At 38.9% G+C, this 27,021-nt stretch overlaps 1 protein-coding gene across 14 annotated transcripts in view; it reads right to left on the bottom strand.

The window, feature by feature from the left end:
* The window catches only part of MDFIC (MyoD family inhibitor domain containing), a 291,855-nt gene that overhangs the window by 102,496 nt on the left and 162,338 nt on the right, over positions 1-27,021 (bottom strand). For 3 of the 14 annotated variants that reach the window (XR_007402123.1, XR_007402122.1, XM_035698716.2), the window contains exons 1-2: positions 1,930-2,077; positions 1,548-1,706 (exon numbers count right to left, since the gene is read on the bottom strand). Coding sequence is in view for 6 of the 14 variants with exons in the window: in XM_035698716.2 (XP_035554609.1) it covers positions 1,548-1,632 (85 nt within the window). In the remaining 8 variants the exon portion in view is untranslated. The other 11 variants (XR_007402127.1, XR_007402126.1, XM_049093830.1 and 8 more) reach the window with 8 other exon arrangements.

The following is a 27,021-nucleotide window of genomic DNA, read 5'->3' as shown; positions in this document are numbered from 1 at the left end:
TGTAGGTGTCCCTATGTCGTCAGCTCGACCTCAGAACATTCTAGATTTCATAAGGTCTGATCATGTGGTATTTTACAGCAATGCATCTGCACAGGTACATTAAGTACCACTGCAAATTCTGACCTTAAAGATGCATTGTTAAAGTTGGACACTGTAGATAATCACTCTGTCAAATCTGTTTTTGTAGTGTATTTGATATGGATTTTGACATAAGCATTGTTTAACAATAGTGATTAACAGTGCAAGTGTGAACATAAACATCAATGAGTTGGTAAACCTATGAAGGAGCATGCCTAACAGGGAAATGACCCTGTTGGCAATACAACGTGCAGAACATGGGCTGCTTCTGGGAAAATATGTTTATTATTCTAGCTCTCTGATGCACTCTATTTTCTCTTTAGAAAAAAATGACTCACTGTTTAGAAGCAAAAAAAAAAAACAAAACAAAACAACAACAACAACAAAAAAACAAAGCAATGATAAAACATAATTCAATTTAACAGCCCGGAATGCCAGAACATTTTAATTTAGCCATGGATGTTTTCTGCTTTCACCTTTTCTGAGTTCAACATTAACTTCTTCTTTTCCATTTTTTGCTGCCTTAAGACAAAAACAAAACCAAACCGAAAACAATCCCAAGGAGCTGACTACATTATTGTCAAAGAAAAAGAAAAGCTATGAGATATGCTTAAAATCAAGAGTATAAAGCAGGCTGCTGAGACCTGGAAAATTATTTAGCTTATATCAGTGTCAGAACTTTTTTTAAAAATCAGAGCCACCCTTAGAGGAAAATACATCAGAAGAGTAAGGCCCTTGTTCACTGTGGCTGCAGAAAACCTAAAGTATGTTACCTTCCAGAGAGGAAAAAAAAAAAAAAAAAAAAAAAAAAAAAAAAAAAAAGAGGGCTATTGCCTGACTTGTTTATAGGCTTACTAGGGAAGTTTCCCAGGAACAAGATGATTTTCTTTATAGGTCGCCTGTGTTTACACTCTGGAAGAACACAAAGGAGTTAATTCATTCTTGGGAGGTGTTTCTTTTAAAGCATGTTTTTTATTTCAAAACGAAAACAGTCCGTGAGACACAGGGTGAGCCTCCGCAGAGCAACGGGCCACAGGAACCTGTGAGACCCCCGAGGTGCGGGGCGGCCCGCGAGACACGGCCGGAGGAGCGGGAGCGCGCGGCTTGCGAGCGCGGCAGCGGCGGGCGCGGGGCCGCGGGCCCAGGCCCGGAGGGAGGCGCCGCCGACCCCACACTTGGGAGTCTCAGGCCCCAAGACGCAGAGGCTTAGGAGAGAGGCCACCGCGTCCTCCAGGCTCCCCCCGCCCCCCGCAGCCCAAGCAAGGCGGGGTGGAGGGACCGGCCGATCCCGCCCTCTTACCGGCTGCGGGTCCCGGGCGGGAGACCTAGAGAACTTGCTGGAGTCACGCTAAGTGCGCAGAAGTCCCCAGCTCGGGGCAGCCCGGCCCCGGCCCCCGCCCCCCGCCCCCCTCCCCCGCCGGGACGCACGGCGACCCCGCGGCTTGCAGCGCAAGCGGGCCCGCACTCACCCTGGGCTGGGGCGCCCTGCCGGCCGCCGCCCGCCTCGGCCCCGCGCTGGGGCCCGGGAGCGAGCGCCGCGCCCGCGCCGGACATGGGCCGCTGCACGCGCCGGGCTCCGCGCCCCGGGCGGCCGGGAAGGCTCCTAGGCGCTGGCCGCCGACAGCCGACTGCTCCGGGCGGGGGGAGAGGGAGAGAAGTGTTTGTAGAGCGCGGCTCACACCCCCGCACGCCCGCCCCTCCGCCGCCTCCCCCAAACCCCACCCCGGACAAGTTTTGATTTGAAACTGCGCCCCCCCCCCGCACGCTGCCAGGGGCGGGGGGCCCGGCTCCGCCAGCCCGCGCCGGGCGCCCCAAGCCCTGCTCCTCCCCCCGCGGCGGGCCGCCACCTACCTCGGCATCCCCCCCAGCTCTCTCGGAGCCCCTTCTCCTCCTCCTCCTCCTCCTCCTCTTCCGCCCGGAAAGTTAGCGGCGCGGCGGCGGCATCTCGCCCCTGCGGCCCGGTGGCCCGGCGGCCGCCCCTGCGCGGCGCTCCCCGCCTCCCTCCGGCTCGGCCCCGACGCTGCAGCGCCCGCCCCCCCGCCCCCGGCTCCCCGGCCCCCGCCCCCCTCCGCGGCCCGCTCGGTCCGGCCCGCTCCCGGCTCCCGGCTCCCGGCTCCCCGCTGCCCGCCGAGGGGCGCGTCCCCTCTCGGCCTCCCTTTCCCCTCCGCCCCCCTCCGCTCCTCAAACACTTCTCCCTCGGTGGCTCTTTTTCATCACATCCGGATCGGGAGGCCTCGAACTCCTGGCGGGCGGCCCGAGGCAGGGGGCGGTGCGACGCGGGCTCGCTGCAGCCCCGCGCTGCCCGGGTCAGGAGGCCGGAGGCCGGGGCGGGGGCTAAGGAGGGACTCGGCTGGGCCCGGCCAGGCTCACCCATCCCCTCTCCCCACTGCCTGCCCCAGACCTGCTGAAGATCGGGGAACTCCCTGACACCGGGAGAGGAGACCTTTGGGCTGGGCAATGCGAAACCCATAAAAGTACAAGTAACAGATCGAACCTTACTGGTGGGCTAGGACAGCAAAAGCGTGGTTTGGAAAACTTGACCCCCTCGCGGAGTGCTTCAACTCTTAATCTATGCCCCTGAAGTTACCTTTAGTCTCTTTTTCAAGTCTCTATTCCGGTCAAACAGGATCCTTAGATCTGGAAAACCTGTTGCACTTGCTTGAATCAACTGCAGGCATCTGGGCAGACAAGTTGAGGAAGCCCTGGCCCAGGGCCCCCAAGCCAGGCCTACTGCAAGCTGGTCGGCTTCTGTGGCAAGATAAACTTGTGGTCGGAAGCAGCAAGCCCACTAACTCTCAGACGTTCTGATTGTAGCTTAATCGGATGAGCCTAGAAGAACAAGTACAAAGTAATTTGCAGATATAAAATACTTGAATAATATATTCAAATAACTTTTGCTCTTTTTTCCCCCACTGTCAGTGAAATGCAGAATTCATTTGTAAAAGGGTAGAACAAACTCACTCTCTGACTCTCTAGGACAAGAGAGGAATGGCGGTCATGTTATCAAAATGGAAAAAAAAATGTCCACTGGATAGATACATCTTTCTAGGTGTATCATGAATCGTATCCCAGGAACTTCTCCAAAAAACCAATTGGAACTGATTCTAATTAATTGAGAAGGTCTGTTTCTTAGCTTTAGAGTCCGTGCAACCAAACTTACTTTCAATTAAACCTGAAAAAGACAGACTTTGAAGTTTCTGATGACAGTTATTAAGACCATACTCACCAAAAGACAAATGACATTTTCCCTAATGACCTATGACTAACACATTTTGTTTTCTTCTGTTTGTTTTTAGTTTAGAAGCTGCAGATATGGTATGCATAAAAGTGCTTTAACTTTCCTGAAAACTTGTACAGGGGCCTGGACTCTGGAATCATGCCGATCAGTTCTGAAAACTGCACTGCCGTTAGAAAATGAACATTTACGAAGCATCACTATGTACCGCAGCGTTATCTGCAATCAAAAGAACACCATAGGAAGTAACCACTCTGAAAGATTTTCATCCTTTTCATACTATTTCCTTGACTCTTATTTTTTATCCCCTCACAAAGATGTTAAAGTCCATGAATATCAGTAAGTTACTCCCCTCTTATAGAAAGTCATAGTCAATACGTATTTGGTAATTTCACGTAGAGTACTCAATGTTGCGCACACGGTAGATGATTCAATCAGTACTCCTTGAATTTAAATATCTTACTTTTTAGTGGAGAAGGAATGAAATTTAAATAAAAATATTAGGAATAAGTGAGAGGCTGTGTTACAGAATCACGAGGATGATCAAATGCTGTATCTTGTTCAGCTGTGTGACTTTGGGCACCTTAGTCAAACTCTCTATGCCTTGGTTGCCTCATAAAGTAAGGATTGTAAGAGAATCGCCTCACAGAGTCCCATGGGGACAGTAAGATAATTATAAAAATAATTATAAAATAATTAAAATAGAAAAAATATAAAAAGATAATTCTCCCATACCACTTGGAAGAATGGCAGATATGAGGACAGGTACGTACTCAAAAGTGTTAACTGTTATTATACAGCAGAAGCATTTCGATGGATTACACTGAGCATGGCATGATGACTAGATCACAAGGGCCACATCTGAATACCAGGTAACCGTGCAGGCACTTTACACAAACTTTCTCAACGAATTCTTACATCAGCTCTACCACTAACTTGCCAGGATTACAATGTTAGAATTTAGAACTCAAATCTATCAAAGTATAAGGCACACCATCTTGCTTCTGTAGGTAAATTCAGGTTATACCTTTGCAAGGTGTAAAGGTGGTATCTGATAGACCAGAAATTGTGGGCTCCTAAGTGTTCTCCAAGCTGCCCATTTACCCCATCCCTTGATGTGTTTGTTGAGTCTGACTAATCCCTTAGCTGGGTTACTGATGAGCAGCACTCTGTGCTCTCATTCTCTCATTCTTGTATTCAACAAATATGTATGGAGGCGTACGGCAGCACTGTTGTGGGTGCTGGGGACATAGTTATGAAGATGATAAATGTGCCCACTGCCTTCATGGTGTTCGCAGTCTAGAAGGAAATACAGATACACAACCACTCAACAAGAGTTGCTGAGTGGCATGGCAAGGGAAGTTCTGGGATGCTAGGATAGTAACCTAGAAGGGAGGTGGAGTCTGCTCTAGGAGTCAAGGGAAAGCTCCTGGAAAAAAATTATGTCTCTGCTGAGACCAGAAGGAGAGAGTGAAAAGAGGAGAAACAGACTGCTCCAGGTAGAAGGAGCCATGTGGGGAGGCCGAATGATGGGGATGGAGCTCTAGAAAAAAGGGGGTCTTACTAGCCTTGAACAAGGAGGATATATTACCCAAATTTCAGTTTATAATAGCCACTCTGGCATAACGTGTAAAGCAATGGAAGCTCTGAGACCAGAGCTCGGGAGTCCAATAAGCAAGCAAGGGATGATGCTGGCAGTGGGAATGAAACCAAACAGAGGTCAAAGGTGGGGAGCTAGGGGAATCAAAGGGGACTTCCAGGTTTCTGCATCTAGGTGGAGGGTGGTAATACTACCCATGGAGATGGAAAACATTTAGGAGAAGCAGGGTTGGGAAAAGCTGCTGAATTAATCATGAAGATGATGTAGTGTCTGAGGTGCCTGCCTGCGACACTAATTGGAAGCATCCAGAATGTTGCTGGATGGGTGTTTGGAATATAAGCACATAGATGATATTTCACTGGCTAGAAGTTATGAGCCCCCAAGATGAACATGTACTGTAAGAGCAGGAGGCCTAAGACACAGCTAGGCCCTGAAACTCAATACAAAGGTGTCCTCACTGGCCCCTCTTCCTTTCTCCATGCCCTTCCCAATGTCCTAATACTGTTATCTCTCTGGCTTAAGACTACCATTACTTAGTTACTACTGCTGCCAGTGCCCCACCCACCATCCCAGAAACCCATGGGTATCACACCACGGGCTTTGTTAAACCAGATTTTGCAACACCTCATACTATTGTGAACTGGATGGGTGGAAACCGTCCCTGGGACCAGCCTTCCATTGCAATTAAATGCTCCAGTCTTGGCTCAAAGCCCTTTACCACTGAAATCCCTATGTGTATTACAACCATTTCTGCCTAGTGATATACATACTAGTGATGATATAATGTGAATACATTGTGAGAGAAGTCTGACGTGAGCCAAGCAGATAAAATGAATTAAATGAGTTTATAAAGCATCCTTATGGACTAATCTTCATCGTTCATTCAACATTCATCAAACATTTATTGTGCACCTACAATATACTAGGCCACATGTTAGGTACAGGAGCTAAAAATTTTGATTTGAGGTCTTGAAAAGCAGCTCAATTAGTTTTCACTTGGGCCGAGGCTTATTGGCATAGCTAAAGTCAAAGTTAATATCCTCACACAGTTGTTTTTTTTTTTTTTTTAAGATTTTATTTACTTATTTATGAGAGACACAGAGGGAGGAGGGGGGGAGAGAGAGAGAGAGAGGCAGAGACACAGGCAGAAACAGGCTTCATGCAGGAAACCTGATGGGTGACTTGATCCTGAGACTCCGGGATCACGCCCTGAGCCAAAGACAGATACTCAACTGCTGAGCCACCCAGGCGTTCCCTCTCACACAGTTATTTAAACCAGAGTTCTACAAGCAGGCTGTGTAATCGTGCAAGCATCCCAGGTGGTACACAAAACAATTCTCTGGAATGTGAGAAAATATTTAACATGAGCATTTTAATTTTTTATTTTATTATTTGTAATTATATAATGTATATAACAGTACAAAAGCACTTGTGTATCATTTATAAATATACACTAGGGGTTCATACTAAAATATATTCTATCATTTGCTTTGTTAAAAAAAAAAAAAAAGGTTTAAATGCTTTATATCATTTAAGGTGTATTCATTCAGTCATTCCCAGATTGTACCAAGATTAGTTTTTCTAGAAAACACCAACCTACCTCATTTATGTGGAAGTGTGACTTTAGCAAGCCCAAAACCCAGGTCACAGAAACTAGGAAATAACCCTAAGACTCTAAAAACCAAAAATAACCTTTATGACCTTCACATCATGCCAACACAATGGCCATCGACGTTCTCAAATCCTACTCATTTGTGTGTGTGTGTGAACACACACCTCTAAACAAACTTTATTGTTTTAGCTCACAAAAAATTTAGGGCGCAGGGGCTTTGAGAAAAAGACATTAGCTAAGGGAGCTATTAGGTCAGAAAAAATGACAGCAGAAGAAATGGCAGATGACAGATAGGGAAGATACAGGAAAATAAACACGTCATAACGGTGCCTTTGTGAATTCAGCCCAGTGAAACAGTGAATGTTCCTAACGAGGGTCTAGGTCATTAAGAAAGATTCTGCTACATTAGTACTGCATTCTGTTTCTTAGGGAAGCAGGTCAGTGTTTTTGCATTTCAGGAAAAAATCTTACCAAAAAATGTTCACATAAAAAATTGTTGCTACTTGAAAGAATATCTTTCACAGAATTACATTTTTATAGCTGCAAGGGAAATGAGCAACCGTGATTCTAGGCCAATTTGTTTTAACTGTGTTTCTCCACCTCCTAGTGCTTTCTCGAAGAGGAGAGGTCAAGTGGACAGGTTTCTGGAATCCCATTTCTTACTTCAAATAGAGCACTTTCCTCTTTTTAACACATCAGTCCGTCCCTTCAAATTTTTTAAATGAGAAAACCCATCCATTTTTTTAACATTTGAAAGCCACCATCTTGCCCAGCTCCTTCATTTAACATGCAGAGACATAAAGAAAAGTTCATGAAGCTCAACAAATGTATACAGAGTATTTATGTGTCAAACGGCGTGTCGCACACTTTGTCTATTCAAAAACAGAGCGAACAGTAGGAGCTCCTGGTGTGTAGTGCCAGGGGGAGGGGCAGGGAGCAGGGGGGACAGGGACAGTCAAATAAGGAATAATTGTACTACACGAACACGAAGAAAAGCAGCACCGAATTGCTCAGCCGTACCGTAGGTGGGGACAGTCAGGGGATGTTTCAGAGTAATGACAATATCGAACCGAGTATTGCCGATGAGTAAAAGTTTGCCTGCCGAGGAGCTCAGGGAATTCCAGAAAGAAGGGGTAACGCATGCAAACGCACAAGGGTGGGAAAGCCCCGCAGGAGTTATATGACTTGGCAAAGGTTGCCAGTGGGTTTGCTACAGGGCTGGCACTACAGAGTGGAAGCTTCTTGACATCCAGGCTTCCTGTTCCAGTCATCCAGCTAAGTCAGGTAAATGAATTCATCCTTTTTAAGTGATGGTGAAGAAAGGGCATCACCTGATCTTATATTTAGGAATTTCAAAGATTTTCTGTTGTAAATATGTGACCAAAGAACTGGGCACAGGATCTCGTGTTGCTGGAGGAGTCTGACATGTCCTTCCTTCCCCGCCAAGCCCTTGGTTAGTGTCCCTTCCAGTTGGCTGACTGCTCTGGCCCGGGGCTCTGGCCTTCGGGGTATTTCCTTGCTGTCACTGTACTTTTCTGCTTGTGTTTTGAAGGAAGGCAGGGAGACAGTAAGCCACACAGTGGCACATGTCAGATAAGAACAGTGTGGGTGAGGACAGAAATGGAAATGGGCACATCAGACGCAAGAGACAATAAGACTTTTTCTTGGTAGACAGAAAGCAAACCTGGATATACCAGGTACTGTGGAAAAGTAATGAATAAAAGCGGCCCCTGAAAATGATCACTGATCTGCTAAAACTGACCATCATGACAGAGACGTTTGGAAGATGATCCTGAGACTTCTAATAGACTATGGAAAAAAGGCAAGATTTTCTTGAATCCCCTCCTGCCTTCCATTACTTTCATCTCTCCTACTTAAGCAGCCTCTGCACCCCAGGCACTTGGAGTCCCATACTATTCTCCTGCTACCCCAGGGGCCCAACATTAGTCTCTGTGCAAATAATGTGCCAGAGTTTAAAGGAAAGAATTAATGTATGAAACACAAAGATATAAATAGCTCATCGTCTTCCTAATTCTAGGAATTAGGAATTCTAATTCTAGGAGTCTTGTGCTTATGTTCGTAGTACCCCAAAAATGTACCCAGGCCCATAAGGGGGCATAGATTATTTACTGCCAATTATTTTGGTGGCTGGAGTCGGAATCAACCTGTATAGCCATCTCTGGGAGAGCAGGATGGGGTGAATGCAGAGCATGGGGTATTGTGTAACTAGTAGGAGACAGATTATATGCACATGATAGCAAAATAAATAAATAAATAAATAATCTTTAAAACACTGTATTTAGTGAAAAGAGTAAGAAACAATATAATTTTAGCACAGCATCAATTAATGATTAAAAATATGTGCACCCAAAACAACACAATTTATAAGACTACACACAAGCAAAAGGACTTACATAAACATTTTACAATGGTAATCTATGGGAGGAAGGAAAAGAGTGAACAGGAATAAAAAAAAAACATATATATATGCCAACAAGCGTATGTGCAAGAAATGGGACTTGCACAGACCAGTAATGATAATGTTCCATGTAACAAGGTACTGATTAACCCACTTCTTTCGGAGGTTCAAAACAATGACAACAACTACGCAGAGAAGAAGGAGGAAAAGAAGGAGAAGGGCGGTGGTGGGGGAGAGGGGGGAAGCATGGAGAGGTCAGAGAGGACGATGATGATAATGACTCATCTGAATTTGTATTTGGTAGATTATCACACGCCGGGCAATAAAATGAGAAGAAATGAGGATGTCGTCACATATATACTGGGGGAGGGGTATCTAAAATCACTACAGATACGATTACCTAATTTATCTGTGTTAGAGGTCAGCAGCCAGAATACTATGGTTACCACAGCCAACCTATACAAAGGTATGTCTTCTTTTCTCACTCTCTATAAATAAATACATTAATAAGTATTTAAAATGAAGAGATCATCCTGGATTATCCCGATAGGCTTTCATTTCAATGCCAGGTATGAAGGTGTTTTTTACATGTCACCTTGACTGAGTCATGGAATGCCCAGAGAGATGATTGAATGCTATTTCTAGGTATCCCTGAGCCTCTAGACAAAGTGCAGCCCTGTCAACAATTCCCCCTCTATAAATAAGCAGATAAAATTTGAGAGAGGTTAAATAGAGAACACTTACGTACCGGTTAGGTCCTGGCAGTACAGAATTCTTTTCTTCGAATGCAAGATGCTAAACAGTGGGAGATAATGGAAAGTGAAGCCTTCATAAAGTTTGAGAGACCTGGGGCAGGTAGACATTCACCACGTAGACACACGCAGAAATACGTAAGGACAGAGATTGGTTAGTGAAGAAGACAAAGGGGTGCCTTGGGAATGTGCAAGAGCAGCCCGGAATTAGAGACCAAGTCCCCTCTAAAAGAGAAAGGACAGATAAAGAAGAGATTAAAATATGTGATTTGTGGTAAGTAGTAGGAACTGGGGCCTGGGATAGGGCACGAGGGGTGGCATCAAACCCTGTGTGGAGAGAACAATTTGAAGAATGATATGGGTTTGGAGGAGAGCTTGCTTAAAGAGGATTCAACCAGAGGAGAAGGTAGGAAGGAGGAAGGTACAGTGAGAGCAGTCAGAGAATTCCAAGCCCTGTACCTGTTCTTTTGCACTTCTTAGGACAGGTGGGCCTAGTGCAAAACAGGACCTCGTTTTACAGTCCAGAAACTTTCAATTCATCTCAGAATCCTATCAGAGGGATTTCTAGCCTAAGTTTTTAAAAATTTTATGAATTTTAAAAATTTTAATTTCAGTATAGTTAATTAACAGTTTTATGTTAGTTTTAGACTAAGTTTTTTTTAAACTCTCTAATAATGAGAATGTTCAATTTTCCCCAGTGATCAGACATCAATCCTACTGAGGTATGGATGTTATTGGCCACATTGTACTGGCAAAAATCTACCTGACAGTGGTAGGAAAAAAAAAAAAGTTTGGAAGGCTCGTTTGTATTTACAGCAAAAACTGCACCACTGATACCACCGAGAGAATTATTGTTGCCCTATGATGTTGCTGGAGTAGGACATCGGTTAGAGTTGGGGTCATTTATCTCTTAATCCTACAGTCTTCATTTTTTAATCTCTAAAGAACAGAGAATCTCTCCTGCGTCTCTTTGTAATGAAGAAGGGGGTATTTGGAAAGCCCATTATCCAGTAATTTCTTAAACAAGAGAGAAGGAAAGGTACAATTACAAAGTTATTTCAAAATAAAAGGAGATCTCTAAGTCACATAAAACCATCAATGGCAAGATGATAAGAAGGATAAGGTTGAAACAAACCTTTACAAAATGAAACCATGACATTTAAAATTGCTAGAATGCCTTTGGAATATTCTCTTTGGTCTGTACTGAGACCCAGGGCACTCGCTTTTCCGATACTAGCTGACAGACATGGTGGTGATCATTCAGCATTAGAGACACTACACCTGTTTCCTACAGGATGTGCATACCTTCACAACCAGAAGGAAGTAACTTCTTAGGACCATCTAGAATTTTTTTTTTCCTGCTAAATCAATTTTTGGAGAGGGTTTAGGATTTTCTTAGCATAGCTTTTAAAAAATCTTTTCTAAAATTGAATGTAGTGATCCTTTGGTGGCTCACTGGTTGAGCCTCTGCCTTCGGCTCAGGGCGTGATCCTGGGATCCATGGAGTCCCGCATGGGTCTCCCTGCTGAGAGCCTGCTTCTCCCTCTGCCTCTGTCTCTGCTTCTCTCTCTTTCTGTGTCTCTCATTAATAAATAAATCTTTAAAAATAAATAAATAAAATAAAATGGAATGTAATTCACAAAGTAACCATAACTGCATTAAAAGCAAGGTTACGTAAGATTAAGCTATGATTCTGATTTTTAGTTTAGCATAACAAACATAAATCACTCTTGTCTTTGGCTCTGCTAAACTCATGCTTTCCAACACTCAATGGCTCTTAAGGGGCCACACCTGTCCCCTAGCCCCTCAAGCCAGAGTAGACAATGGGCCAAGGGGAAAAGAAGACTTCTGAGAACTTGAAACTTTAATCCAAGAGAAAGATGAAAACCGTTGTAAAACAGTCAGCAGTTTGAAATATTTCCCTAGTGGCCTTTGACCCAGGGCAACAGATACATTAAAAAATTGTACATTTTAAGTGAGATGAAATGAAAGAAAACCATTTTTTTTTTTTTTAGTCTCTAATAAGCTCAACATCATTCCTTTTTTTGTTGTTGTTAAAATTCCTCCAAGTCATAACCTCTACTTGTAAGAATCGTGCTTCTAGGATTATGGATGATGATCACAATTAATAAAAACTTTTACTGGGGATCCCTGGGTGGCTCAGTGGTTTAGCGCCTGCCTTTTGCCTGGGGTGTGATTCTGGAGTCCCGGGATAGAGTCCCACGTCGGGCTCCGGGCATGGAGCCTGTTTTTCCCTCCTCCTGTGTCTCTGCCTCTCTCTCTCTCTCTCTGTCTGTCTATCATAAATAAATAAAAAATAAATCTTTAAAAAAATAAAAATAAATAAAAATTAAAAAAAATAAAAATAAAAAACTTTTACCCATGTGTATGTAATTTATTGTATTCAGTAGCAGCCCAACGGTAACTTCAAACTATTGAATAAAAGAGAACAGTTTCTTTTCACATTAGAAGTATTTTCAAATCATTTTGTTTCCCTATTTTAAGTGTGTAATAATAGTACTATACTTGATGAATTTTAAAATATCAATATTTTAGACAGCCAACTTTTTTTCATGGTGAAGGATTCTAATACATTGGCTTATTATTATTATTATCATATTTTAAATTTAAATTTTAGGTAGTTAACATGCAGTGCAATATTGGTCTCTGGAACAGAATTCAGTAATTCATTACTTATATACAACACCCAGTGTTCATCATACCAAGCGCCTTCCTTAAATACTCATCATTCATTTAACCCAAACCCTACCCAGCTCCCTCCATCAACACTCATTGCTATTTATTGTTTAGAGTATCTTATGGATAAATCTCTTACGGATTTCTTGTTTAGAGTCTCTTTTCTTTTCCTCCTTCCTATACATTCATCTGTCTTCTTTCTTAAACTCCACATGTAAATGAGATGATATGGTATCTGTCTGTAACTGACTTATTTCACTTAGCATTATATACTTTAGATCCATCTATGCCATTGCAAATGGCAAGATTTCATTCTTTTTGATGGCCGAGTAATATTATGTTGTGTATATGTACACTATATCTTCTTTATCCATTCATCAGTTGACAGACATTTGGGTTCTCTCCAAGGTTTGGCTATTGTTGATAATGCTCCTATAATCACTGGGATGCATGTGCCCCTTTGATTCTGTATTTTTGTATGCTTTGGGTAAATATCTAGTAGTACAATTGCTGGGATTGTAGGGTAGTTCTATTTTTAACTTTTTGAGGAACCTCTATACTGTTTTCTAGAGTGGCTGCCCCAGTTTGGATTCTCACCAATAGCACAAGTGAGTTCCTTGTCTCTGCATCCTCCCCAACATCAGTTGTTTCTTTTGTTAATCATAGCCATCCTGTTAAGTGTGAGATGGTAGCTCATCATGGTTTTGATTTGTATTTTCCTGATGATGAGTGATGTTTGAGCATCTTTTCATGTGTCTGTTAGCCATCTGGATGTCTTTCTTGGAAAAATATCTATTCATGTCTTCTGCTCATTTCTTAAATGGGTTGGTTTTTTTGGGTGTTGAATTAGTAAGTTGTTTTTGTTTTTTTTAAAGATTTTATTTATTTATTCATGAGAGACAGAGAGAGAGGCAGAGACATAGGCAGAGGGAGAAGCAGCTCCATGCATGGATCCCAATGTGGGACTGAATCCCAGGACTCCAGGATCACGCCCTGAGCCAAAGGCAGATGCCTAACCGCTGAGCCACCCAGGCATCCCTAATTAGTAAGTTCTTTATAGATTTTGGATACTAACCCTTTATCAGATATGTCATTTGCAAACATCTTCTCCCTTTCATGTTGTTGATTGTTTCCTTTGCTGTGCAGAAGCTTTTTATCTTGAAGTTCCAATACTTCATTTTTGCTTTTGTTTCCCTTGCCCATGGTGACATGTCAAGTAAGAAGTTGCTCTGGCCAAGGTCAAAGAGGTTCCTGCCTATCTTTTCCTCTAGGATTTTGATGGTTTCCTATCTCACACTTAGGTCTTTCAACCATTTTGAATTTATTTTGTGTATGGTGTAAGGAACTGGACCAGGTTTGTTCTGCATGTCACTCTCCAGTTTTCCCAACACCATTTATTGAAGAGACTGTCTTCTTTTCCATTGGATATTCTTTCCTGTTTTGTCAAAGATTAGTTGACCATATAGCTCTGGGTCCATTTCTGGGTTCTCTATTCTGTTCCATCAATCTATATGTCTGCTTTTGTCCCAATAACATAATGTCTTGATGACTACAATTTTTTAATAGAGCTTGAAGTCTGGAATCATGATGCCTCCTGTTTTTTCTTTTTCAGAATTGCTTGGCTATTCAGGGTCTTTTGTGGTTCCACATAAACTTTAGGATTGTTTGATCTAGCTCTATGAAAAATGCTAGTGGTATTTTGATGGGGCTTGCATTATATGTATAGATTGCTTTGAGTAGTGTAGACATTTTAACAATGTTTGTTCTTCTAATCTATGAGCATGGAATGCTTTCCATTTCTTCAAATCCTCTTTAATTTCTTTCATAAGTGTTCTGTAGTTTTCAGAGTATAGATTTTTTTACTTCTCTAGTTAAGTTTATTCCTAGATATCTTCTTGTTTTGGATGCAATTACAAATGGGATCAATTCATTGATTTCTCTTTCTGCTCCTACATTATTGGTGTATAGAACTGCAACAGATTTCTGCACATTTATTTTATATCCTGTGACTTTGCTGAGTTCATGTATAATTATAGCAATTTTGGGGTGGAGTCTTTCATGTTTTCTACGTAGAGTTTCATCTGCATCTAGTGAGAGTTTGACTTCTTCCTTGCCAATCTGGTTGCATTTATTTTTGTTGTCTGATAGCTGAGCTGACTTCCACTATTGTTAAATAGTAATGGTGAGACTAGACATTTTTGTCTTGTTCCTGACCATAGTGGAAAGGCTTTGCCCCATTGAGGATAATATTTTGCCCCATTGAGGATAATATTAAGGGAAGGTCTTTGGTATATGGCCGTCATGATGTTCAGGCATGTTCTATCTCTAATTTGTGGAAGGTTTTTATCAGGAAAGGATGCTGTCTTTTGTCAAATGCTTTTTCTGCATCTATTGACAAGATATGGTTCTTATCCTTTTTATTAAGTGGTGTATCATATTGAAGCACTTGTGAATATTGGACCAACCTTGTGGTCCAAGAATAAATCCCACTTAATTGTAATAATTCTTTTAATGCACTGTTGAATTTGATTTGCTAGTATTTTATTGAGAATTTTTGCATCCATGTTCATCAGAGATATTGGCCTGTAATTCTCCTTTTTACTGGAGTTGTTGTTTTTGGAATGAAGTTAATGATGGCTTCATAGAATGGGTCTGAAATTTCTATTTCTGTTTTTCTGAACATTTTGAGAAAATAGGTATTAGCTCTTCTTTAAATGTCTGGTAGACTTCCCCTGGGAAGCCATCCAGCCCAGGACTTTTTTGTTTATTGGGAGACTTTTGATGACTGATTCAATTTCTTTGTCGGTCATGGATCTGTTCAAATTTTCTATTTTTTCCTATTTCAGTTTTGGTAGTAAGTTTCTAGGCATTTGTCCAACAAACTGGTTGTCCACTTTGTTAGCACATAAGTTTTCAGAGCATTGTCTTATAATCATTTGAATTTCTGTGGTACTGGTTGTGATCTCTCCTCTATCATTAATTATTTTATCTACTTGGGTCCTTTCTCTAAGAAAGTCAACTTTAAAGGTAAATAATTATTTTCATTGGTTTAGGATAAATTCTGTTACTGAAATATCAAGCCAGTAAGTAATCAATTGTCCATACAATCAAGTTATACTACTATACTATAAAAACTATTATAATGTACCATGCACAGATTTGTATTTCTGAAAATGATCCAGTTGACTAAGAAAACTGAATTAATAGTTATTTAAATGATGTTTCCTTTAGTATTTAACTGTATGAATTATAATGCAAATTTAATCATCTATGACATAGAAAAATTACTTCATTCCCTGCCAATGTTTATATTATACACTTACAACTATATACTATGAAGACATATTTAAGGACTGTTATATTTTCTCTTTAGCATCATGTAAATTCCTCAATATTATTAAATAAAATAACTCATGCATAGTGAAGGCCAGAAAACATATACTTAGTATTTCTTATGCTAGCCAGATTAGTAAGTATCTGGGTGGGCAGCATTCTAAAATGACCTACAATGATCCTCACCTCCTGTGCAGTCCCTTTCCTTGTGTGTTGGCTGAACTAGTGACTTGTTTGCAATGAAGTGAATAAGGGAAAAGTTATGGTATATATCTTTTGTGATTAAGTTACAAAAGCCTGAGAAATCCATCTTGCTGGCACTTTCTCTATCTCTTGCTGGCATTCACTCTTTTTCACTGCCCTATGATAAGGAACTGAGGGTGGCCTTCAGTTAACAGCCCTCAGAACATGAACTTTGCCAAAAACCACATTAAGTGAGCCTGGAGGCAGTTCCTCCCCAGTTGAACCTTCAGGTGAAACCACAGCTCTAGCAGATACCTTGATTTAGCCTGTGAGATCCCTGAAGCAGAAAACTCAGATAAGCCTTGCCTAGATGCATTATACCAGAAACCATGAGTTAATAAATGGGTGCTGTTTAAGCCATGAAGTTTTGGGGTAACTTGTAATGCATCTATAGATAGAAACTGATAGAAAAAAAACTTGCTAAATTATTCTTTCTCAATCCACAAAGTACAACAGAACACCATTTGGAAATATTGAGAGCTTAAGCCTTGGCAGTTGCCTTTATGCCCAGTACTCAGGCTGATGTTCCAGGAACAAAGGATCATTGTTTCTTTGCTTCTCAATCCAAATAACCAGAGTTATCCTTCAGCCAAAGGATAAATGTGTGCTTACTCTAAGTGTCTGAATTTTCCCCATCACACCTATAGATAAGAGCATGCATTCCTTTATCTCCCTAAAGTATCAGATATTTTTTTGAAAAACTGAGATGTGGTATGTAATAAAATACAGTTATAAATGTTTAGCTTGAAAAATTTTGACAATTATGTATCTATATAACCATCACCCAAAGCACGGAAGCAACCTCTTTCCATTGATGAAGAAAAAATGATACGCACAAACATGCGCGTGCGCACGCACACACACACACACACACACACATATATACTACATACAACAGAATATTAGTCATTAAAAAAGAGAAAATCCTGCCATTTATGACAACGTGGATGGACCACTGAGAGCATTATGTGAAGTGAAATAAACGAGGGGAAGATAAACATTGCATGGTATCAGTTATAAATGGAATGTCAAAAAAAAAAAAAGATTAAACTCATAGAACCAGTAGAAAAGTGTTGCAGGGGGCTGGGAGTATGGGCTATAGGGAGAGGTTGATAAAAGGACACAAACTACCAGGTATAAAGCGTGAGGGTGCAATGTAAAATATGAAAGCTATGGGTAGCACTGTATTGTAGAACTGAAATTTGCTGAGTAAAACTTAAGTGTCCCTACCAAATACACACACACACACACACACACACACACACAAGCATGCACACACTAATCCGAGGTGAAAGATATGTTAATTATGATATGTTAATTAACCAGATGAGGGTGTGTGTGAAAACATATACACCTATCAATCACCAATGACATACACTTCAAATATCTTATGATATAAAGCTGAAATTAAAAAAAAAAAAAAGCCCATACCTAGCTCCCCCACCAAACAAACAAGATTCAAAAGAGACCAGGATATACAATTTCATGCATGCAATTTTTTTAAGTTTGTAAATCTAGAAGAAAAGATGATTTGGTAGAAAAATATGTATTATCAGGGATCCCTGGGTGGCTCAGCAGTTTAGTGCCTGTCTTCGGCCTAGAGTGTAATCCTGGAATCCCGGGATCGAGACCCACATTGGGTTCCCTGCATGGAGCCTGCTTCTCCCTCTGCTTGTGTCTCTGCCTCTCTCTCCTTCTGTCTCTCATAAGTAAGTAAGTAAATAAATAAATAAATAAATAAATCTTAAAAAAAAAGAAAAAAGAAAAATATGAATTATCAAAATTAACACAAGCGGAAAAATGGATTAAACCAGTTAGCACTGAGGAAACTGGAAAAGGGATTTGAGATCTATTATCAAAAAGGCCACCATAATTATATAGGTTCATTACTGACTTTCACTTATCTTCAAAGAATAGACAAATTAAATGCCAAATACACTAGTATAAATTGAAGAAGGTGTAAAAGTTTTCTATTCCTTGTGTAAAGACTAAAATAACATTAATTCCCAAACCAGAAAATGACAAATAATAGTAGAGATAAATCTTACTTATAATATATTAAAATTTAAAGTCATACCAAATAGAATTTACCATGTTGCAAAAGAAGAATAATACATGATAAAACAGTATTCCAGTTATGCAAGGATGATTTGGGATTGAGAAATTTGTCACCTTAATAAAATATGTCAAATGATTTAAAGAGAATGCCAAAAAAATCTGATAAAATTCAAGTCATTACCTGTAAAGGCATTAAGTAGAAGGAATTGAGAAAACTATTTAAATACAATAGCCTCTTTAACAAAATGAAGAGCAAATATTACCCTAAAGAGCTAACACTAAACCCAGTTTAATAAAAGGTATTAAATACTATTATTATGTAATATTGTCCTCAGAGTCTAGAAAAATATTTTAAATATTTTACTTATTTATTTATTTGAGAGAGGCAGAGGGAGAAGCAGATTCCTCCCTTAGCAGGGAACGTAATGTGGGACTGTATCCCAGGACCCTGGAATCATGACCTGAGCCAAAGGCAGATGCTTAATCGACTGAGCCACCCAGGTATCCCCAGAGTCTAGGAAATTTAACACAAATGAAAATTAAACAATCAGTATAAACAAGATGGAGAGTGGTGGTAAAATTCTTTTTCCTGAAGTTGGATTGTATACCTAGAATTAGGAGATTAATAAAAACAGTAACTACCCAAATGGATGGATGAATATAAAATAAATATATATATTTTTTGTGGTTTAACAAAATATTTTATTTATTTATTTTAGAGAACACGTGAGCAGGGGAAGGGGCAAAGGGAGAAGGAGAGAGAGAATCTCAAGTAGACTCTGCACTGAGTGCTAAGTCCCATACAGGGCTGGATCTCATGACCCTGAGATCATGGCCTGAGTCAAAATCAAGAGTCAGATGCTTAACTGAATGAACCACCCAGGTGCTGGTAAAGTAAGTATATTTTTTTAAGTCTAATAACTTTTCTTTAGGTTATAAGAAAACAGAAATGGAGATGAGATTATTATTCCTGTCCAAAAGTGATAAAAATTGTGAAATCATTAGAAATAAATTTAGGAAAGACATATGACCTATATGAAGAAAAATGTAAAATCCTACCAACTGGCTTAAGAAAATCTGAACAAATAGGAAGTTTGTTCTTAGATGAGAAATTTTAATATTATAAAATGACATTCCTCTTAAATGTAATCTATACATTTAATGTTATTACAGTTAGAATTTCAGTTGCATTTTTTTGTTTTCTCTTTATTTTGGGGTAAAATAATCTTAGAATTAATATGGGAAAATAAATTCATAAGAATAGCTATGTGCCTCCCCTAATATATGATAAACAAGAGCACTGAGGGGGACTTGCCTTACTAGTTATCAGATATTTCTACATGGTCAAAGTAACTAAATCAAGATGGTATTGAAGGAAATAAACCAAAATATCAGTGGAACATGTTTATAAATAATTAGTGGAACATATCCATAATATAATTGTATATATGACAAATGATTTTATTTTTATTTTTTTTTTAAGATTTTATTTATTTATTCATGAGAGACAGAGAGAGAGAAAGGCAGAGACACAGGCAGAGGGAGAAGCAGGCTCCATGCAGGGAGCCCAACGCGGGACTTGATCCTGAGTCTCCAGGATCAGGCCCTGGGCTGAAGGCAGCACTAAACTGCTAAGCCACCCAGACTGTTCGTATTTCAATTTAATGAAGAAAAATTATTATATCAGAAATAACCCTATCTTTTTGAAAAATTAGGTTATAATTTTAAGCCAAAGGCAAACAATTTCAAATGGACTTAGATGTAAAAAATAAAGTAATATAAATCTTAGCAGTTGCATATATACATAGGTGACACTGTATCTATAGGGGAAATTTCATACCAAGGCAAAGTAAGTAGAATATGTATATAGGATATAGTGATGGAAAACACAATACCCATTGTTTTAGGCAACACCAAAAATTACAATGCTGGTGGTAATAGAAAAGACTGCTTTTAGAAAGTAATCTGCAACTTTAGTTAAAATGAAAAATTACATATCCCACTCTACCCATGGCAACTCCTAGGAATCTACCCCCTAGAAATATAATTTCCAGTAGGTAAGGATACATGTACAATGTTATTTATGGCAACACTATGCTCAGGAAAAAGAACTGGAAATAATGTGAATATCATCATCAAAAGAGTCATTGAATAAAAAAAAAAAAGAGTCATTGAATATATTGTGCCATGATCCATATCGCAGACTAGCATAAGGTCATTACAGATAAAGAATTAAAGCTCAGTTGAAACAGTTCCCAGAATGTTGAGTTACAAAAGCAAAATGGAAACAAATATATTTAATATACTATTATATAAAACTCAAACCAAAAAAGAAAAAATCCCTTAAAGACATGAATATACGTTTACATGTAAATGTAGTATATAACCTAACTTCCATTGTTAAAGAACGCCAGAGGTAACATATATGTGAAGCTGTGTATTATGTTCACTGCGTATTTTGGGGTATTTGGCTATTGACATAGATACCAATATGGATAGAATATGCACATAGATATGGAAGCAGATACAGATGTAGATGTAGATAGAAGATAGATTTAAATATGATGGTATATAGATAAAAATATAGAAGCATGAACTTTAGTTTGGTAACATGGGCTATTCTGGGCATGGGAAGGATACAGAAAGTCATTCTATTGACAGAGGAGATGAAAGGCAAAAAGAAAAAAAAAACGTGCACATATTTACACATTGCCGAGATGCATAATTTTATGTCACCTATACATGAATTTATGTCTGCATGTTCTATAGATGCTAATAAAAATTCAAAGATAGAAATTAGTTATTTCTAAAATAATGGTATCTGGGCAGCCCCGGTGGCCCAGCAGTTTAGCGCCACCTTCAGCCCAGGGCGTGATCCTGGAGACCCGGGATCAAGTCCCACATTGGGCTCCCTGCATGGAGCCTGCTTCTCCCTCTGCCTGTGTCTCTGCCTCTCTCTCTCTCTCTCATGAATAAATAAATAAAATCTTAAAAAAATAATGGTATCTAATATTTAAGGAACTTTTACTTAGAGCAGGTACTGTGCTTAGCACTTCATCAGCATTAGCTCATGGAAGTAATCCTAACTATGTAAATTTGATTCATGACTACATTTCTCAATTGTCCACCCCACTTTGTTAAAATCAGACTAAATATCACTTTATTTTTTATTCATCTGACCTTTAATGGAGGACAATTGATCATTGCTTAGTACAGTAGATAAACAGTATCTGCTTGCTATTATCTTTACTCAATGTTAATCTTCAGTCTTTTCCTCATAGGCATTCAATATTGCTAATGTCAGTTAGGAGACTATGCTAGTGAGAAATGGATAAGAAACACGCAAATGTAGAAAGAGCCACTAGAAACTCACTAGGCAATAAGAATACTTTGGCAGTGAATTCCAAATTAAATCATGCTGTTATGTTTTTGGACAAGTTACGTAACTTTACTATGCACGAGAATAAAAAATGAAGAGAGTTCAGTAGGTGATTTTTTAAGACTATGATTTCCCAAGTGAATCCTTTCTGCTCATGAATATTCAGAATTGAAAATCTATGTTGCTTTCTACTTTTACCCTCTCATTTCTAGCAAACAGTAGGTATATTTTTATGTCTATTAGTTCTCCACTGCTGCAAATTACCCCAAAATTTAGTGGATTAAAAACAGTAACATTTACTATTTACTAGTTTCTGAAAGTTAGAAAATTGGGCACAGTTTAATTGGCCCCTCTGGATCCAAGTCTCTCAAAAAGATGCATGCATCTCATGGCTCTACTAGGAAGGATTTGCTTTCCATATCATTCATGAGGTTGGTAGATTTCAACTCTCAGATCTAATACTCTTCTTCCTTTTAATTTGATCAGTTTTTGATTAAATAAAAAGCCATTAAGGAAAAATCCCACAACGGAAGGAACTACAGGTTGCCTCTAGGAACTATTAGGAGCCTGTATTATCTAAAGGTGGCCTCCTATTGACCATTAACAAAAAAGCTGGGATCCTCAGCCACACAAAGAAATGAATTCTGCCAACAGCCTGAATGAGCTAGGGAGCTAGGAAGCAGATTCTTCCAGCAGAACTTCTGGATGAAAGCTCAGCCCAGCAAACATCTTGTAACTCTGAGCACAGGATTCACCTAAGCTGAGCTTGGACTCCTGACCCATGGGAACTGTGAAATAATAAATGTATTTTTTATGCTGCTAAATTTCTGATAATTTATTATGCAACAATGAAAATGATCACAGCCTCTATTGTTTCTTTTTCTTGAAACTGTGTCACATTTTCCTGGTTCTTTTTAAGTCAAGTAATTGTGGATTATATCCTAAATATTATATTGCAGAGACTCTGGATTCCTTTATGTTCCTCTGAAGAGTGTTGGTTTTTTTTTTTTTTTTTTTTTTTTTTTTGGTCTTGGAAGGTAATTAATTTGTTTGATTTTCAAATTGAAAACTTGCCTCAACTATGGTATCTCAAATCTCAGTTCAAATTTTTTCAGTTCTTAAGCATATTTCAGACACTTGGGCAGAGTTTTTACACAGAACCTGGGCTTCCTCTTCTCTAGCTCTTCAACGATCAGAGTTACTTGTCATTTTTGCATGACAATGGCCATCTTGAACTATCTTCTGATTCCTTAGACCAAAAAGATCATGGTTTTTCTATTGGAACTTCAATGTTTTGCCTTTAGTCCAAAGCTTGCATAAACCAGGAAATCAAACCATGCTGTTTCCTTCCTTCATTCAAGTGTTAACTTCCTTCTAAAATATCTCAGCATTTGTCTATTATCTTTAACCATAGCCTTCAGGTATGTTTTTTGGTTTTGTTTTGTTTTTCTTGTAGTATTTTCTCCACAATTGATCATTTTAACATGTGAGAGGACCAGTCCATTAGAAGTTCATTCCCCCTTATGGGGAGCAGACCCACCAAACCTAGAGTTTGATCAATAGATCAGAGGTGTGAATTTCTAAGCATTTTGTTTTATTCAAATGTAAGCTATATTATCCAATCTAAATCATTCTCTATGTTTATAGACCAGCTAATGTTCTGTAACAAAACACTACTCAACACATTACTGTATAGTATCAAAGGGCTCATAAACGCTTGCTAAATTTGTAGTATATATTTAATCTGTATTCAGACTTATACCATAATATGTCTCTTTTTGTTTCGTCAGTATTTCAGTGAATGAGAATTAATAAAACCATGTATTCTGCCTTTTGGACCCTTACTATACATTGAACCCATAACATGTACCTATTATTCTTCATATATATTCAGAGTGTATCTTATAACAGTTCCTTTGGAACCATTATCCACATATGCTGTGAATACATATTAACAGTAGGATACATTTGCATAATATGAGTTCATTATATTGAATGAACAGCAAAATCTTTACAGAAATATAGTTATAATACTCAAAAGCTATTTACTTAAACACATAACTTACTATTCAACCACTCGTGAAATGCTTCTTCTAAATTTTGTAGTAGAAATTCATAAAAAAAAAACAACAGGTTTTCAGGGGGTTACATGATCAAATAAAAAAGTTATTTTTTTAACCTAGATCCTTTCTGCTGATACCCTCAACAAAATACAATCAGTACAGGTAAAAGAATTAGCAACTTTAGTTGTAGTGAACATATTTCCATTGTGCTCATTGCTTGGCTGTTGTTTTAGATTTATTTATTTATTTGAAAGAAAGAGAGCATGAGCAGGAGGGGCAGAAGGAGAAAGAAAGGGAGCATCTCAAGCAGACTCCATGCTGAGCACAGAGTCCAGCTTGGGTCTCCATTTCACCTCCTATGAGATCATGACCTGACTGAAACTGTGAGTTGGATGTTTAACCCAACTGCGCCACCCAGCTGCCCCTAACTGTTATTTTTAAAGGTTCTGTAATAAATGTAGAAGTTTGGGTAAATTTCTAAAGCCCCCCAAATCTACAAAATGTAAATGAAATTATATCTATGGCCATTTAACAAATAACACAGTATCAAAGCTGGCTAGTTTTTCATTAACTACAAGAATCCAGAACTGATCTAAACTCCTAATGTGAACTCCACCTGTCTTTACTTTCCTGATGAATCTTTGAAGGTCAGCTGGTCACCAAATAAATAAAGGCAATAAGATCTGTGAGTTGTGTGATTTTAAATACCTTGGATAGTGTTACAGGGCCATAAACCAAATGACTTTATGTAGCTGAGAAATGCCAGGAGTTCTCTAGAAAAGTAGAGTGTTATGTCCCATTAGCGCAGTGAAATCAAATTTCACAATAGCACAAAAGAGACAGTTTCTGCATTTGGGAAGTGCGTTAGCCTGAGTATGAAATCTAAGACATCTAGCCAGGAGACTCCAATTGTGCACAGTGTACCAAAGTTACTTCATAATCTAGATAATATTGATTCAGCCAGTAGTCACTGTGTTTGGTCATAGGTACTCATGTGATTAATACAAAATGCCTAGTAGCAAATATTTTTTAAGTAAATTTAATACTGCATTAACTGTAAAATAAAATAGTCACATTATTCAAAATAAAGCACTCTTTTAAATGCAAAAATTTCCATTCAGAGGAAATAGCTTTTTCTTAAACATGACCAGATTACTATTAAAACTATTAAAAGTATAAAAAATATCTGTAGGAATAAGTATTGACAAGAGGGATAGGAACAAACAAGGATAAGGATGCCTACTCTCTTTCCTTTTATTAAACATAGTATTAGAAGTCCTAGCCACAGCAATTAGAGGAGAAAAAGAAATAAAACACACCCAAATTGAAAAGAAGATCTCTCACTATTTGCAGATAACATAATTTTATATATAGAAAACTCTAAAGAGTCCAGCAAAAAACCTGCTAGAACTCATCAATGAGTTCAGTAAAGCTGCAAGACATGAAATCCATATATAAAAAGCCAGTTGTGTTTCTACACACTAATAGTAGAGTGGAAATTAAGATAAAAATCCCATTTGTAGTTGCATTAAAAAGTACCTAAGAATAAATTTCACAAAGGAGGTGAAAGACCTACACACTGATAACTATAAGACACTATGAAAGAAACTGAAGAGGATCCAAATAAATGGAAAGATATTCCATGCTCTTAAATTGGAAGAATGGGGGCACCTGCATGACTCAGTCCATTAAGCGTCTACATTGGCTCAGATCATGATCCCAGGGGTCCTGGGATTGAGCCCCATGTCAGACTTCCTGCTTAGTGGGGAGTCTGCTTCTCCTTCTGCCTCTGCTGCCCCCCTTCCCGCTTGTACTCTCTGTGTCAAATAAATAAATAAATATCTTTAAAAAGATATTTAAATTGGAAGAATGTTATTAAAATGTCTGTATTACCTCAAACGATCTATAGATTCAATAAAATCCTTATCAAAATGTCAATAGCATATTTCATAGAACCACCACCAAATCCTAAAATTTGTATGGAACCACTAAAGAGCCCAAATAGATAAAGCAAACTTGAGGAAGAACAACAGAGCTGGAGGTGTCATGCTGTGATTTCCAACTATATTACAAAGTCATAATAAATCAAAACAGGATGCCATTGGAATAAAAACAGATACATCAATCAATGGAAAAGAATAGAGAATCCAGAAACAAACCCAGGCATGTATGGTCAATTGATTTATGACAAAGAAGCCAAGAATATATAAAAGGGAAAAGATGGACTCTTGTGCTGGATATATGGTGCTGAATAAACCAGATAGCCACATGCAAAAGAATAAAACTGGACTATTATTTTATACCATATACAAAATTAACACAAAATGGATTAAAGGCCTCAATATAAGGCCTGAAACTATAAAGCTCATAGAAAAAAAAATAAGGAGAAAGATCCTTGACATCAGTCTTGGTGATGATTTTTTGGGTTTGACACCAGCAGCAAAGGCAGCAAGAGGAAAAATAGGTGAAAATTTATCAACCTAGAAAGCTTCTATATGGCAAAGGAAATCAAACAAAATTAAAGATCAACATACCAAATGGGAGGAAATATTTGCAAATCATCTATGTGGTAAGGGGTTAATATAAAAAATACATTTAAAAAAAACCTCACATAATTCAACAGCAAGAAACAAAATAACAAAACAAAACAAAAAGATTGAAAAAAGGGCAAAGGATGTGAATAGGTATTTTTCTAAAGAAAACATACAGATAGCCAATAGATTCAGGCTAAGATGCTCATCATCACTATTCATCAGGGAAATGCAAATCAAAATCACAGTATCCCCTAACACCTGTTAGAATAGCTATTACCAAAAAGACAAGAAATAACAAGTGTTGGTCAGGTTGTAGGGTAAAGGAAACCCTTGTGCACTACTGATAAGAATGTAAACTGGCTCAGTTACTGTAAAAAATAGTTTGGAAATTCCTCAAAAAATTTACAATAGAACTACCATATGATTCAGCAGTTCTACTTTTGGGTATTTATCCAAAGAAAACAAAAACACTAACTTAGAAACAAATCTGTACCCTCTTATTCATTACAATATTATTTACAATAGCCAAAATGTAGACACAATGCAAATGTCCACTAATGGATAAATGGACAAAGAAATTATGATATATATGTAGTATCTCTCTCTCTATATATAGATAAATGTACAACCATAAATAAAGGGAGGAAATCCTGCCATTTGTGACAATATGGATGGACCTTCAGAGCATCTGTTAAATGAAAGGAGTCAGACAGAAAAAGACAAATACCATATGATCTCACACATGGGATCTGTATATCAAAACCACACAAAAACCAAACTCATAGATACAGAAAGCAGACTGGTGGTTGCCAGAGGTGGTGGGTGGGGAGTGGGCCAAATGGGCAAAGGGGGTCGAAAGGTACAAACTTCTAGTCATAAAATAAAAAGGGGGATGAAATATGCAGCATGTTGATTGTTAATACTGTATTGCATATCTGAAAGTTGCTGAGAGAGATGTTCTAAAGCTCTCATCATAAGAAAAAAATTTAAAACTATATGGTAACAGATGTTAACTAGA

This window comes from Canis lupus, chromosome 14, assembly GCF_003254725.2.
Source record: "Canis lupus dingo isolate Sandy chromosome 14, ASM325472v2, whole genome shotgun sequence".
Taxonomy (NCBI): domain Eukaryota; kingdom Metazoa; phylum Chordata; class Mammalia; order Carnivora; family Canidae; genus Canis; species Canis lupus.
Note: the sequence above shows the minus strand (reverse complement) of the source record. Positions and strands in the feature narration are given on the sequence as shown.